At 43.1% G+C, this 17,252-nt stretch overlaps 1 protein-coding gene across 1 annotated transcript in view; it reads right to left on the reverse strand.

Annotated features, from left to right (window-relative positions):
• The window catches only part of LOC124594791 (ubiquitin conjugation factor E4 B), a 286,207-nt gene that overhangs the window by 201,593 nt on the left and 67,362 nt on the right, over positions 1-17,252 (reverse strand). Inside the window, exon 7 of the mRNA XM_047133209.1 lies at positions 3,136-3,402. Coding sequence (XP_046989165.1) covers positions 3,136-3,402 — 267 coding nt within the window. The remainder of the gene's footprint in view (positions 1-3,135; positions 3,403-17,252) is intronic.

The raw sequence follows: 17,252 nt of genomic DNA on the forward strand, positions 1-17,252 counted from the left end.
GTGATGCGCTTTTGTAAGACAGTCATAGCTCACGTCACGTGATCTCGCCAGCTGATGGCAGCATAGGACACGTGATGTAGTAAGCCAATAGCAGGATCACTCTTCAGTAGCGCGAACACACAAATAAGAAAATATGTCATAAAAGAAACAAGACTTCAGATGATATTTCAAGGGCGTCGGAATTTCGTGAACCATACTAAAACGCATAATTCAGCTAAAAATGCACTTTCGTATGTATAGTCTCTTGGAGCACCAGTACTGTATTATCTAATGCCTGGTTTTTTATTATGGCATAATGCCATACGTGCACTTGAAATGCAGCGAACAGTTGAAACTAGCCAATAGTGTGAAATTAAACACTTCGTTTGAAATAAATTGACTGCCTCAGCAGAAAAGATTAATTGTCAGCCAAATCTCTTTAGCAAACCGGCAAAAATAACTTCATTGTTCTGTAAGGCGATTAATGCTCGACTGTCAGAAAGGTGGAGATAAAATCTGAAACTAATGACACATTTTAGCCTTCTGTAATTATGCGAACGTATTTTAATTGATTTGATAGCTGCCGGCCACAAAAATCAGTTTTGTTATCATTTAACGTGAGAGCAATAAATGAAGAGGAAACAACAAAATCACTGAACGTAAACACAGGTCACATGGAGACTTCCCACCTCAACTCAGACTGCTCTGTGCATCAGCCCCAGATTTACTGTATTTCCGAACCGGGGCAATATTAAGTAGTGGCGCCCAACCACACTTCTGTAACCAGACGCGGGAGAATGTATCACTAATGCGTGACTCAACTGCGCATGTTCAAGAGCCCGCCCGCAACAGCTCAAACGAATCTAATTTAAAGTTGTCACGTCACACTCATCGGAGGCAATTTGTTATAAAGAATTGCTTAGCCTTCCTAAAGCCTTTGACACACACTGCTGTTGGCAGGCGCTTGTATGAGAACTGTTTTGTTGTTGTATATGGCCCATTTCCTTTGCAACTTAAGTTTTATTTTCATTTTTTTCTCTCGTTCATGTTTTGTTGCTGCAGCATTATTCTGCAGTAGCAGGATACAGTAATATCCTTTGTTAGAGTATTGGTTCTTACCAGTCAAAATCACAAAAATTTAACTGAAAACCAAAACAAAGAAAAATTCCCAGAATTCTAAACAATTCCCAGGTTTTTCCCAGATGAAAAAATTCCCGGGTTTTTCCCTGATCTCCCAGGTCGTATACATCCTGTGAAATTATAGCAATGCCAAAGTGGGATGGTCATCATATGTCCTACCTGAAAAATCCACATGGGTGGAAGCACATGCGCCATGCTGAAAGAAAGTGATGGGGTCAAAGCCATACTTCCAGAAAGCAATATTACATCAGGTGTATGGAGTGTACGACATAATAGTGGTTGCAAGTTGCTAAGAAAAAGGTAAGCTCATGGGAGCAAGTGCTTTGAGTTCGGAGGCCGTTGGGTGTTAGTTAACGGTACCATGTGTGATATTACAGCACCAACATTTCATTTCCTGGCTACAACAATGGGAGTTACTCTTTAAAATATAATACAGCCAAGCTATATTGGCTGGACAAGCCCTTAGAGATGTTGCCTAAACAAAACATTAACTTCCTAAACAAAACCTGGGAACCAAGTTTATTCCATTCACTAAGACGGACGATATCCGCCCATGAGGGGTGGATCACTGCAAAGCAACTAATGCAGTACATGGAACAGTACTGAGCTGGTAGACATTGATTAAACGTGACCTTGAGTGTCACAATTCATAGTGTCATTGTGACTCTGATTTTGCTCTGCATGGATTTTATTTACCTGAGATTAAGAGCCATTGAGGAACCTGATCCATGGGTAGTCTAGGTTCTAGTGGACTGGATCCCCCAAGAGAGAGATGGAGAATAAATTTGTACGGTTTGAGGAAGATGGAACACAGTCCTAAAGTTTAGTGTAGTAAGTGTATAGTGTTAAGAATTGCCAGTCTATTGGTGTGCACTTATTATATTGCTCAAAGGTGGAAGTAGCCATGGTGGAAATCCAGTCCTGATCAAGACCTGAGGGGCCGGGTCTTCCCTGTGAAGATGGGCAGTGTAGTCTCGCTACTCAGTTTTTAGTGAGATCAGTAAGATATTGTAAGAAAGCCGCCATGAAATGTTGCAGTAGCAACTATGTACCAATAAGTGCAGTGTGGCAACCTGTGAATTAGAATAACACATAAGCAGAAGGTTTATGAGATGAGCTAGCCATATTAAGTGGGAACTTGCACCGCTTAGCAGTAAGAACCAATGCGGGTAGGGAAATATGAGAGCATGATAACACCCTGGATGTGAGCTACCTGACCAAGAACTGGATAGCAATGCAACAAAGGTGCCGCCTCTTTGATGTAAAAACAGATATGAAATTTTGAAGCAGATTCATTTGACGTCCAGCAGCACCATCAAGACACCAGCTCTATGCCAGATGATGAAGCGAATGGGCACTGCCAGATGCAGCCACGAGTTTGAGACTGTGTTGAGCTAGCTGCTGCCTGCACTGAGTCTCCTTGTGGGACATGGTGCCACAGTGCTGCAGACCTGCCACTGGCCTGTCACCATGACCACTCACCCTATTGAGTGCTGTCAGCACTCTACAATAACTTACTTTCTGAAGTCACTACATATATTCAAAACCTGACACATGAAGCATATATGGTTTAACATTGTATTACAAATGCAGGAAACATTAATAAAATGCAACATTCAAACACAGTTTCTGACATCTAACAAGATTATGAACATAATAAACTGATTAAGTAAAGCTAATCAGTGTATTCTGCAACACTAATGTTTACTATCAGCCTTATTACATTCATCTCGCTCATTTTTAGTTGTCAAACTTGGAAGAGTGGAAAGGAAGAAGTAATAGTTTTTTTTCTTTTAATTTCATGCAACAAATCACTAACCAACAAAAAATATAAGAATCACTATTTCAACAATGTTAATAAATTATGTCACTTATTCAAGTGTCTATTTACCTTGTGACTTGGAATAATGGGAGAAAAGGTTATGTTTCCTACACAGTAAGACAGAAGAACAGTTAACTGAAGGACTTACTACTGTGCAAGTAAACACAAAGTAGTACAATACTGACACAGCCTACCTTTGAGAAGGCATCTCCTGGGCCTGGTGATGTATAAGTTCGGGATACAAGTTCGGGCAGGAATCCTCGAGGCAGTGTCTGTGAAAGAATAGGTGACAAAAGAAGGGATTCTGACACTCCCAGACCTCCCACTGACCCAGAGGTGGCACTTGTGGGCCTCTCCTCAGGCCAGTTGTCTAAAGAGCCCTGCAAGACTAATGCAGCAAACTGCACAAGTTGTGCTCGTAGATCTGACAGAACTTCACTCAATGGTGGTGAACTGCATCTCTGAAATATTGTCAAACAAAAACAAAACAAAATTAGTTCAGCAACATTCTATCACACACAGTGTACAATGTCCTTTAAAAATTTCCAACAGGGACAAGGCCTTGATGTAATGATTATATTTAAAAGCAACTCCTCATGAGGACTTCGACAAATAATTAATATTGTAATCAATGATTTTTTAACTGAGAGATGTTCTGGCACAGCATTATCTTTAATATTTATCATGAACTACTGTACAGAATTTGCTTCTTTCACAGTCTTATTTTTTATCAGAACACCAATGATCTTGGATAAGCTTCACAAATTCAACTGAATACTCTGTACAAAACCACTATACTCTCACAAGCTGTCATTTCTACTGTCATTAAAATACTAAAATGTAAATAAACACTTGTAGCTGGTTAAAACTGTGTGCCAGACAGGGGCTTGAACATATACACTGTATTTTACTGACAATTTCCATCTGAATAAGCCATCTGAGAATGCCTCATGAACCGATTCAAAGCTTCAGCTATGTCACTGTTTCTCTTGCTTCCGTTCCAAACTTAATGACGCTATGTGACTGATATCCTTGGTGGAACTGATGTAGTGCTGCACTTTATGACTGTGAGGTCTCATATGAAGAAGGGAGATCAGAAGAAGAGTCTATGTTTAACATAACTTCAGGCTTATTGTTTGTGAAAGAAATTAGAGCTGACACCCAAACCTCCAGATTCAAACACTCAGATCGGTACCAAACATTGTGTGTCAATAAAGTATCAACCAAAACACTGATTTAGTTTGTGCTGTTTGCTGTCATCCAGTAGAAGATGCGTAAACAGCTATTAAAAGCAACATCTGAACTGCGGAGTATAGGCAAACCGTATCTATGAGCTCTGAGTGTGCAGATCTCTGGTAGGTGAGTTGGTACAGAGTCAGATTGTCTTGCTAAAGGTCCTAAGCTTGAAGCCCACTGCTGGTAATTTTTTTTTAACAGATTACATGTAAAATTGTTATATGGAAGAACATTTTTCTGTTGTGTAAAAGGATGTTTCAAAGTTTGTAGCAATGTTCTTTTGGCAGTCTGCAGTATCTTTGTTAGTTGATAGTAGCAAACCTATAGCGTACATTTGCATAGGTAACACCACACCTATCTATACAAATGTACTGTATAGGTTTGCTACTTTCAACTAATGAAGTGAAAGCAGACTGCCAAAAGAACATTGTTACAAACTCTGAAACATCCTTTCACATGCCAGAAAAATGAAAAATGGTATCCCATTTAACGATTTCAGGCATAATCTGCAATATATATATATATATATATATATATATATATATATATATATATATATATATATGTGTTTCGAACTCATGACCTTTAGTACAATGATCTGACGCTCTACCAACTCATCTACCCGAGATCTTCGCATTTTGATCTCACAGATACGGTTTGCCTACACTTCGTGGTTCTGGTGTTACTTTTAATTATCGTTTACGCATCTTCTACTGGACGACAACACATAGCACAAACTAAATCAGTGTTTTGGTTTATACTCTATTAACACACAATGTTTGGTGTGCATCTGAGTATCTGAAGGTTTTGGGTGTGAGAGATATTATGTGAAATTTTGATGGAGTAGAGAGAAGTCAATGACAAGATGAAGATCTGAATTGTACCACAAAGTGTATAGGAGGGGGTGTCTAAATTGTAACATTACTACCCATGAGAAGCAGCATACAAACATGGTTGTCGGTTTCAACATGGGCAATAGGACCCTACAAGTTTAAAGCTTTTTATCATTTTCTTCATTGTTCAGTAAGGTTTTACGGTCTGTAACCAGTTCAAATAACTTTCTTGCTAACCACCCCATTGCTTTTAGATGCTCTTGGTATAATTCTATGTTTCCTGAAGAGTGTGAATGTGAACTGTATCATTGCAATAAACACACAATTTTTTTTTGTTCAAATGGCTCTGAGCACTATGGGATTTAACTTCTGAGGTCATCAGTCCCCTAGAACTTAGAACTACTTAAACCTAATTAACCTAAGGACATCACACACATCCATGCCCGAGACAGGATTCGAACCTGCGACCGTAGTGGTTGCACAGTTCCAGACTGTAGTGCCTAGAACCGCTCGGCCACCTTGGCCGGCCACACTTTTTTGTTTAGTTTAATTTCTTTCAATCACCTCTTAAGCACCCACAACTCCCCCCTGTCCATATTCCAGCCTGTGTCATATGCAGCAAATGTCCATTTTCATGCCCCGCCACACAGTTTTAACCTGTCATAAATTACCAATATGGCATATACTTCATGAATAGGAGAGGGATTACATTATCTGTAATCTGTATTTGATTGATTAACAAACAAAACTATTTTCTTCTCCTGATAAAATATTCTAGAGTGCAATGGTTACTTGATGATGATATTTATAACTATAATATAGAATGCATTATGGTGTAATGCTACATGAACGCCTAATTATAATTCAACTGAAACTGAATTTTGGGTATTTAAGACTTCACAAGCCAAGCACAAAAAAACGATAGTTTAATATCTGTTCCCTCAAAAAGAATCAACACAACAAAAATCATGCATGAACAATGCAATCTCTCTCTCTCTCTCTCTCTCTCTCTCCATCCCTCTCCCTCTCCCTCTCTTCAATTTGTATCAGTTTCATGTAACTGACAGCTAAACTAAAATTCATAGCTAGTGTCTCCCCCCACGAACCATGGACCTCACTGTTGGTGGGGAGGCTTGCATGCCTCAGCAATACAGATAGCCATACCATAGGTGCAACCACAACAGAGGGGTATCTGTTGAGAGGCCAGAGAAACCTGAAGAGGGGCAGCAGCCTTTTCATTGCAGGGAAGTCTGGATGATTGACTGATCTGGCCTTGTAACATCAACCCAAACGGCTTTGTTGTGCTGGTACTGTGAACAGCTGAAAGCAAGGAGAAGCCTAAAGCTGTAATTTTTCCCGAAGGCATGCACCTTTACTGTAAGGTTAAATGATGATGGTGTCCTCTTGAGTAAAATATTCCGGAGGTAAAATAGTGCCCCATTCGGATCTCCACGCGGCAACTACTCGGGAGGACGTCATTATCAGGAGAAAGAAAACTGGCGTTCTATGGATTGGAGCATGGAATGTCAGATCCCTTAATTGGGCAGATAGGTTAGAAAATTTAAAAAGGGAAATGGATAAGTTAAAGCTACATATAGCGGGAATCAGTGAAGTTCAGTGGCAGGAGGAACAGAACTTCTGGTCAGGTGAATACAGGTTTATAAATATAAAATCAAATAATGGTAATGCAGGAGTAGGTTTAATAATGAATAAAAACATAGGAATGTGGATAAGATGCTATGAACAGCATTGTGAATGCATTATTGTAGCCAAGATAGACACGAGGCCCATACCTACTGCAGTAGTACAAGTTTACATGCCAACTAAGACCGCATTGAAGAAATGTAAGATGCGATAAAAGAAATTATTCAGATAGTGAAGGGAGATGAAAATTTTCATGGGGGACTGGAACTCAACTGTAGGAAAAGGAAGAGAAGGAAAAGTAGTAGATGAATATGGACTGGGGGTCAGGAATGAAAGAGGAAGCCGTCTGGTAGAATTTTGCACAGAGCGTAACTTAATCACAGCTAACATTTGGCTTAAGAATCATGAAAGAAGGTTGTATATGTGGGAGAGGCCTAAAGACACTGGAATGTTTCAGATAGATTATATAATGGAAAGACAGACATTTAAGAACAAGGTTTTAAGTTGTAGGACATTTCCAGGGACAGATGTGGACTGACTACAACTGATTAGTTATGAACTGTACATTAAAATGGAAGAAACTGCAAAAAGGTGTGAATTTAAGTATGTGGGACTTGGATAAACTGAAAGAACCAGAGGTTCTAGAGAGTTTCAGAGAGAGCAATAGGGAACTATTGACAAGAAAGGGGGAAAGAAATACAGTAGAAAAAGAATGGGTAGCTTTGAGAGATGAAATAGTTAAAGCAGCAGAGGATCAAGTAGGTAAAAAGACAAGGGCTAGTAGAAATCTTTGGGTAACGGAAGAGATATTGAATTTCATTGATGAAAGGAGAAAATATAAAAACGCAGTAAATGAAACAGGCAAAAAGGAATACAAACGTCCCAAAAATGAGATCGACAGGAAGTACAAAATGGCTAAGCAGCAATGGCTAGAGGACAAATGTAAGGATGTAGAGGCACGTATCACTAGGGGTAAGACTGATACTGCCTACAGGAAAATTAAAGAGACCTTTGGAGAAAAGGGAGCCACTTGTATGAATATCAAGAGCTCAGATGGAAAATGAGTTCCAAGTAAAGAAGGGAAAGCAGAAAGGAAGAAGGAGTATAAGGACGGTCTATATACAAGGGCAATGTACTTGAGGGCAATATTATGGAAATGGAAACAGACATAGATGAAGATGAAATGGGAGATATGATACTGCGTGAAGAGTTCGACAGAGCACAGAAAGACCTAAGTCGAAACAAGGCCCCGGGAGTAGAAAATATTCCATTAGAACTACTGATAGCGTTGGGAGAGCCAGCCCTGACAGAACTTTACCATCTGGTGAGCAAGGTATATGAGACAGGTGAAATACCCTCAGACTTCAAGAAGAATATGATAATCCCAGACCAAAGAAATCAGGTGTTGACAGGTGTGAAAATTACAGAACTAACAGTTTAATAAGCCACGCATGCAAAATACTAACACAAATTCTTTACAGATGAATGCAAAAACTGGTAGAAGCTGGCCTCGGGGAAGACCAGTTTGGATTCCGTATAAATGCTGAAACACGTGAAGTAATACTGACCCTATGACTTATCTTAGAAGATAGATTAAGGAAAGACAAACCTATGTTTCTAGCATTTGCAGCCTTACAGAAAGCTCTTGACAATGTTGACTGGAATACTCTCTTCCAAATTCTGAAGGTGGTAGGGGTCAAATACAGGAAGTGAAAGGCTGTTTACAATTTGTACAGAAAACAGATGGCAGTTACAAGAGTTGAAGGGCAAGAAAGGGAAGTAGCGATTGAGAAGGGAGTGGGACACGGCTGTAGCCCATCCCTGACGTTATACAATCTGTATATCGAATAAGTAGTACAGGAAAAAAAGGAAAATTTGGAGTAGAAATTAAAATCCATGGAGAAGAAACAAAAAATTTTAGGTTCGCCGATGACATTGTAATTCTATCAGACAAGAAGAATTGAATGGAATGGAGAATGTCTTGAAAGGTGGATATAAGAGGAACATTAACAAAAGCAAAACAAGGCTAATGAAATGTAGTTGAATTAAATCAGACGATTATGAGGGAATTATATTAGGAAATGAGACACTTAAAGTAGTAGATGAGTTTTGCTAATTGGGGAGCAAAATAACTGATGATTGTCGAAGTAGAGAGGATATAAAATGTAAACTGGCTATGATGTCAAGGAAAGCGTTTCTGAATAGGAGAAATTTGTTAACACTGAGAATAGATTTAAGTGTCAGGTAGTCTTTTCCGAAAGTATTTATATGGAGTGTAGCCATGCATGTAAGTGAAACATGGACGATAAACAGTGTAGACAAGAAGAGAATAGAAGCTTTTGAAATGTGGTGTTACAGAAGAATTCTGAAGATTAGATGGGTATCATGTAACTAATGAGGGGAGAATGGGGGAGAAGAAGAATTTCTGGCACAATCTGACGAGGAGAAGGAATCGGTTGGTAGGAGATGTTCTGACACATCAAGGGATCACCAGTTTAGTACTGGAGGGAAGCATGCATGGTAAAAATCATAGAGGGAGACCAAGGAATGAATACATTAAGCAGATTTAGAAGGATGTGTAGGTTGCAGTAGTTACTTGGAGATGAAGAGGCTTGCGCAGGATAGAGTAGCATGGAGAGTTGCATCAAACCAGTTTCTGGACTGAAGACAACAACAACAACAACAACAGCAACAGCAGCAGCAGCAGCAGCAGCAGCAGCAGCAGCAGCGACCAGCGTCTCCTAAGATAAAGTATGATAAATTGTTTTAAAACTGATAAAGAGAAACTGGTATGCTACAAGCAACACACTTTTGGGAGTGGCAAACACAAGTATGCCAAGATTTTCACTGATTGCAGTTGCTCACTGCCAGCGAATCATTCCTATATTAACACTTGATTTCCAGCCATAATGGTCAGACATTTTGTGATTCCCCCCCCCCCCCCCCAGCTGATAATCCATTTCCCCAGATTTCTGTGTTATCTAATATTCAACAGAATGACAGCCCTTCTTCCTTAGGTATGATAAAGAATGTTGTGTTGGACAACTTGTGCAGCACCTGGGTGGTCCTGCTGTTTCTTGGCCACTGTTTGTCGGTGGTCATTCATGTGGACACGCAGTTTGCTGGTTGTCAAGCTCTTGTAGAATGCAGCACAGTAGCTGCAGCATAGCTTGTAGATCACATGACTGGTTCCACAGGTAGCCCTGACATTGATGGGATAGGTGATGCTTGTAACTGGACTGGAGTAGGTGGTGGTGGTGGTGGTGGTGGTGGTGGTGGTGGTGGGAGGATGTATGGAACAGGTCTTGCATCTATGTCAATTACAGGAATATGAACCATGAGGCAAGGGTTGGGAGTAGGGCTTGTGTAGGGATAGACATGGCTTTTGTGTAGATTTGGTTTCGGTGGGTGGCCGAATACCACTATGGGAGGAGGTGAGAATAGTGGGTAGGCTATTCCTCATTTAAGGGCACGACTTGAGGTTGTCAAAAACCTGGCAGAGAATGTGACTCAGTTGCTCCAGTCCTGAGTGGTAAGAGTCACGAAGGAAATGCTCTTTTGTGGCTGAACAGTTGGATTTCGGGGTGGAGTGGGGTAGGGTGGGGGGTGGGCACAAAAACAACTAGTCATATGTGCCCATGTCAAAACTGTAGAACACAAAAACAAAGATAGGAGTTAAAAACGACTACATGTTAATCCCAATCTAGGGAAGAGAACACAGCACCTGCTGACAGACAGCAACACAGAGATCATCGAAGGAAATGTAAGAACTAGTAGGCTGAGGTACAAGGACTGCAGCCTTGGCAGCAATGTCAGTGTCCTCGTTTTCTGTCAGACCAATGAGACCAGGCACCCACATAAACATCACACTGGCTCCATCAAGTGTAAGCAAGTGACAGCTTTAGTAGGCTGAGGTACAAGGACTGCAGCCTTGGCAGCAATGTCAGCGTCCTCGTTTTCTGTCAGTCCGATGAGGTCAGGCACCCACATAAACATCACACTGGCTCCATCAAGATTCAGCAAGTGACAGCTTTCCTGAACCCATTGCACTAAAGGATGGACAGTGTACAGCACACACAGCTTTGAAGGGCACTGACAGAGTCAGGACAGATGATGTAATTGAAAAGCCTGTGTCGCTGGATGTATTGCATGGCCTGATACACGGCAAAGAGCTTTGCTGTATATACTGGTCAGCGTTCTGGAGGCTGATAGCAAAAAACACCAGTGCCAATGACGAAGGCACACCTGACACCACGGTCAGTCCAAAAGCCATCAGTTTACACGAAGGTACTATTGCCAAACTGAAACTGAAGGCGACAGAGGGAATGAAGTCCAAGGTGAACAAGGGCCACCGCATGAAGCCAAGGTGGTGAAGGGTTCACATCCATCAGGAAAGTGGCTGGTAGCATGAAGTTAAGCTGCTGGAGCAAGAGCCAAAAGCAAACTCCAGGAGGTAACAGAGAAGAAGGACGTGCCCCATACTAGCAGTCAAAGGAGTCATCAAAGAAGGAGGCATACGATGGGTGGCCATGCATGGCAGACAAACGGCATGTGTATCTGCTGAGGAGCACGTCACGGCAGCAGTGGTAGTTGGCAGCTTCTGCATATAGACTCTCAACCGGGCTAGAGTAAAAGGTGCCAGTGGCCAAACGGATGCCATGAGGTGGCGTAAGATGGATGGACACACAGATGCATTAATGAAACACCTGTAGTCTAGTTTCGAATGGACAAGGGACCGGTACAAATGGAGAAAGATGGTTTGATCTGCTCCCCAGTAAGCACCACTCAGGATTAGTAGGACATTTAGGGACTGCATACAACGGGCTGCCAGGTAAGACATATGGGAGGACCATCAAAGTTTCCTACTGAGCATGAGCCCCAGGAATTTCATAGTTTCAACAAAAGGAAGAGCAACAGGCCCAAGATTTAAAGATGGTGGAAAAAACCAATCACGCTGCCACAAATTCATACAAACGGTTTTGCCAATGGAAAAATGAAACACATTGTCAGTGCTCAACAAGTAAAAATATCGCTGAAGACATCGCTCAATGAGACAGGTCCATAGAGAACTGCAATAGACGGCAAAACTGTCAATGAAAAGGGAGCCGAAGATGCCCAGCGGGAGGCAAGCCATTATAGGGTTAATGGTGATAGCAAAGGGGACAACACTCAGGACGGAACCCTGAGACACACCGTTTTCCTGGATAAAGGTGTCTGACAAGGCAGAACTCGCATATAGTGTGAAAACTCGGCCTTGTAAAAATTCCTGAATGAAATGGGGCATGCGGCTACGGAAGCTCTACGTGCAAAGACTACGGACGATACAAGTCCTCCCACTGGTGTTGAAGGCTTTCTCCAAATCGACAAACACAACTACAGTCTGGTATTTCAGCAGGAAACCATTCATTACATGGGTGGAAAAGTGACGAGATGGTCAACTGTAGAACAGCATGCTCGATATCCACACTGTGCAGTGGTTAGTAAATTGTGAGACTCAAGCCACCATACCAGCCAGGCATGAATCACACATTCCATCATCTTGCAAACACAGCTGGTGAGAGAGGGCAATAGCTAGAAGGAAGGTTTTATTCCTTACTGGGCTTGGGTGTAGGTATGACAATGGCTTCACACCAGTGTCTGGGAAACGTGCCCTCTGCCCAGATGCCGTTGTACAGTTGAAGGAGAAATTGCTTGCCTGCAAGAGTAAGGTGCTGCAACATCTGAATGTGAACACTGTCTGGCCCTGGGGCAGAGAATTGGCATGAAGTGAGAGCATGATCTAGCTCCCTCATATTAAAGGGGGCATTTTAGCACTAACTATTCTGAGAAGAGAAGGGTATTGCCCAAGCCACCTCCGCTTGTTTCTGATGGAAGAAGGCAGGGTGGAAGTGGGAGCAGAACGAAATCTCTGCAAAATGCCAGACCAAGGTGTTGGAGATAGCAATGGGGTCCACTATGACATCATCTGCTACTGTCAGGCTGGAAATTGGAGAATGGACCTTGGTCCCAGAGAACCATCAGAGAATGGCCCTCAAAACAGAACAGGTAGTGGAACTCTTAAAAGAACTAGTAAATGAAATCCAGCTAGCTTTTTTGCTATTCTGAAGAACGGCATGCAGCCGTTTATAATGAATGCAAATTGTCATCTTACGATGACAGTTAAAAACATGGAGAGCATGTCTCCGTGGGCGAATGGTGTCTCAGCATGGCTCAGTTGACCAAGGGACTGGGATACAGTGCAGTAACGTGAAAGTAGAAGGAACGGAACTTTTGCGATGGTAAGGATAATGTTTGTAAGATATTATACATGGTCACAACAACTGTAAGTGTTGTTCATTGAAGGTCACCAGGGAGGGGTAAAGCTTCCAGTCAGCCTTAGAAAGCTGCCATTTTGGTGTGCACTTAGTTGGGATAGAAGTCAACAATTGGATGGCACACAGGAAACAGTCTCCAGAGTATGTGTCAGAGAGAACGGACCACTCAAGATGATGGGCAAGCTGAGCAGTGGAGAAGGAGAGGTACAAATGACAATAGGTGTGAGTGGAGTCTGAAAGGAACATGGGTGCTCCCATGTTAAAGCAGGCGAGGTTAAGGTGATTGAGAAGGTCAACCAAAAGGGCACCTCTCTGACAGGTTCTGGGTGAGCCCCAAAGGGGATGCTTTGCATTAAAGCCACTGAGCAGCAGAAAGGTGTGAGGGAGTTGCCCAATAAGCTGGAGGAAATATGCCCTGGTTATTCTGAATGATGGAGGGACGTAAACAGTATAAAGGGAAAAGGTCAAGTGAGGAAGGAAAATGTGGACAGCAACAGCTTGGAGCCGTTCATCAGGGAGATGGTTCACTATGATCATCATCCCAGATAAGCAGCATGATTTCTCCATGAGATAGAATGCCGTTCTTGGGGGAAGGACAAAGCGAACCGGGAAGAAATGCGAAAGCTCAAAGAGGTCGTGAGGATGCAATTTTGCTTCCTGGAGGCAGAGTAAAAGCGGAACTGCGATTCTAAGAGCAGCCGTAAGTCTTCTTTGTTGAATCAAAGGCTGCGAACATTTCATTGGAGGAGAGACATGACATGGAAAAAATGAAGAGATGTCATCTCGGCAGCTGCCAAGTGCCAGCCTTCGAAGACTTGCTACTACAGGGCACAGAGGCAGGAGGATCCTGCTTCATGAGGTCTACAGAGACATCGACATTCTCCCTCTGTCGGTCGGCAGAGTCTAGGGCAGAAAAACGGTTGGTGGTGTGTACTGGTGAAACGAAGGTCGGCCAGGCGAGGGTATCACATGGCCGACATCATCAAAGAGGATCTCTGAATTGGTGAAGGAGAAGACTGTTTCTTTTTGTTTGACTTCTTGGAGCCTTTCTGGGTGGCAAAGGAAGCCTCAGATGTTTGTTGGCTGGAGGGATGTGGGAAGTTTTCACAGGAGTATGCTTTCTCTCCTTTCCAGGAATCCAGCTGTGTAGCAGGTGACTTCACCCCATGAGATGAAAGTTTGGTGGCTGGTTGCACAGCTGGAGGAGGGGAGATGGGGACGTTACCATGATGCTGGGTGATTTCACAACCGTGGTGCTCAAATTGAGGTCACATGTCTGTGTGGCCATATCCTTCGTGGAGCAAGATGTGGCAAGAACAGTACTGTGGGTGCCAGTTGGTAGAATGCACGATTTCCAACTATCCAACAACTTGCAAGTTACTGAGTGAGGCACTTTTTCCTTCACCCAGATCTCCTGGAAAGCCCACTGATTGAGATACACAGGACAATTGTGGGAGGAGACAGCATGGTCACCACTGCAGTTGAAGCACTGGGGAGGAGGAGGTGGACAATTGCTCTCATCAGCATCCCTACCACAGGTTACACATTTGGCCTGGTGTTGACAGGACTCTCGAGTGTGGTTGTAACGATGACACTGGTAGCACCACATCAAGTTCAGTATGAATGGTCGTACTGTGATAACTTCATAGCCTGCTTTTATCTGTGACTCTATCAAAAGTGAGTAAAAGAGTTTGTGGGGCACTAAGGATGCATCTATTTTTGTCATCACCGGATGGACTGCAACACACCCTGATCGGAGAGGTATGTTTGGATTTCTACCTCAGTCAGATCATCTAGCAGCCTAGTGTAAATAACACCATGAGAAGAATTCAGAGTTCGATGAGCCTCGACATGAACAGGATAGCCATGGAGGAGTGAATCTGCAAGCAACTGTTGTGCTCAAGAATCAGAAGTAGTCTCCAGAAGCAAAGTGCCATTTCATAAATGAGAGGAAAATTTCACAGAGCCAGTAATTGCATCAACACCTTTCTGAATAATGAACAGATTGACTGAAGAAAATGACTGACCATCTTCAGTATGTGAAACTATGAGGAACCGTTGTGCAGCTGGGAGGGTCTTTGAATCGTTAGCCTCATTCCGTTACGTTTAGCAGACGTCGACTCAGTGCAAGAAAATCTCCCATGGCTGCCAGCATCTCCGATGGCGCACTCCTTCCAACTGGTGGCCACCCTTCAGAAGCGGGCACATCCACCTTAGGTGATTGTTTACACAATCAGGTCACATCTCCCGAACATTTGACAGAGGGACTGATCAGCAATTTAAAAAGGTAGAAGCTCAGGCAATCACTCCTACCTGGGCCTGGCCTTTACCAGAGGGTATGTGTGAACACTTCCTCTCAACCCGGGGCTGCAAATTACACGTTACCCGATCACCCGTTACATGTCAGACCTATGGGCTGGCCTTCAGGAGCACACCGAGAGGAAGAAGAAAAAGGGGAACCTCAAACGCTGAAGTGGAGGAAGGGTAGGAGAAGGGGAACGGAAAAATAAAGAAGGAACGAAAGATAGTGGAGAGAATGTTCTGATATCGGCTACTGAATATGCAGAACACATTTCCAACAACATTCCAGACTTGTTCCCCAAGGGAGGGGAAAAAGATTAGCAAGAGGATAGACATGGGGTACGGAAGTGGAAAGGCCCTTGTGGTAGCCATGCATGAACCTGCAAAAGAGGCCCATGGGCTGGGAGTGGTGGGTGGGTGGAGAGATAAGGCACAGGAGATCTGTTTTGGTACAAGGTTTGACAGTAATTACAGTTTGTGAAGGTCTCAGCAAGACCCTTGGTATATTTCTAGAGGGTCTGCTCATCCCTATAGATATTATGGCCAAAAGTGGCTAGGCAGTATGGAAGTGACTTCTTGGTGTGGAATGGGTCACAACTGTCAAAGTGGAGGTATTGCTGGTAATTGGTAGGTTTGATATGAATGGAGGTACTGATGTACCCATTTTTGAGGAGGAGGAGGAGGAGGAGGAGGAGGAGGTCAACATTGAGGAACACGGCTTGTTGGGTTGAAAAGGGCCAAGTGAAGCAAATGGGGGAGAAGGTGCTGAGGTTCTTGAGAAATGTGGATAGGGTGTCCTCATCCTTGATCCATATCACAAAGACATCATCAACGAATCTGAACCAGATGAGGGATTAGGAAAGATTCCTCTAGATGTCCCATGAATAGGTTGGCATGGGATGATCGCATGCAGTTGTCTATAGCCATACCACGGACTTGTTTGTAGGAGATGCCTTCAAAGGAGAAATAATTGTTTTGAGGATATAGTTGGTTATAGTGATCAGGAAGAAAGGATGTTGTAGGTCTGATATCCTTCGAGCATTGGGAAAGATAGTGTTCAATAGCGGAAAGGCCATGCACATTAGGGATGTTACTGTAAATGGCAGTGGCATCAACAGTGACAAGCAGAGCACCATGTGGTAAAGGAACAGAAACTGTGGAGATTCGGTGGAGGAAATGGTTGGTATAGTTTATATACAAGAGTAGGTTGCAGATAATAGCCTGAGGTGTTGGTCTACGAGACCTGAGATTCTCTCAGTGGGAGCATAGTAACTGGCCACAATGGTGTGTCACAGGCGGTTGCACTTATGGACATTAGGAAGCATGTAGAAGGTAGGAGTGCGTGGAGTGGTAGGGGTGAGGAGATCCTACTGGATTACTGGAATGGGGTCACCATGGCAGGGATTGTAGGTGGATGACTCTGACAGCTGCTGGAGTCCTCCTGCCAGGTAATCCTTGTGGTTCAAAACCACAGTGGTGGAGCCTTTGTCAGCAGGTAGGACTATAAGATCAGAATCAGTTTTTAGGTGGTAGATTGCGGTTCTTTCAGCGGATGTAAGGCTACTTTGCATGGTTGGTTTGTCGGTTTGGGGGAGGGAACCAAACAGCATGGTCATTGGTCCCATCAGATTAGGGAAGGGTGGGGAAGGAAGTTGACCATACCCTTTCAAAGGAACCATCCCAGCATTTGCTTGGAGTCATTCAGAGAAATCACGGAAAACCTAAATCAGGATGGCCAGATGCGGGTTTGAACTGTCATCCTACCGAGTGCGAGTCCAGTGTGCTAACCACTGCGCCACCTCGCTCGGTCTACCTTGCATGTTCAGGGATTTGGGGGAATGACTGTGATGCAAGGTTTGAGGTTAAGAAATTCCGAAAAGTTAAAATTGCAGTGGGGGTGGATCAGTTTTGGATGGAGGACTGTACTGAGTCTGGCATAGTTCAATATTGGTCTTTGATTGAGTCTGATTGGTAGAGTTGGAA

This window comes from Schistocerca americana, chromosome 2 (assembly GCF_021461395.2).
Source record: "Schistocerca americana isolate TAMUIC-IGC-003095 chromosome 2, iqSchAmer2.1, whole genome shotgun sequence".
Taxonomy (NCBI): Eukaryota; Metazoa; Arthropoda; class Insecta; order Orthoptera; family Acrididae; genus Schistocerca; species Schistocerca americana.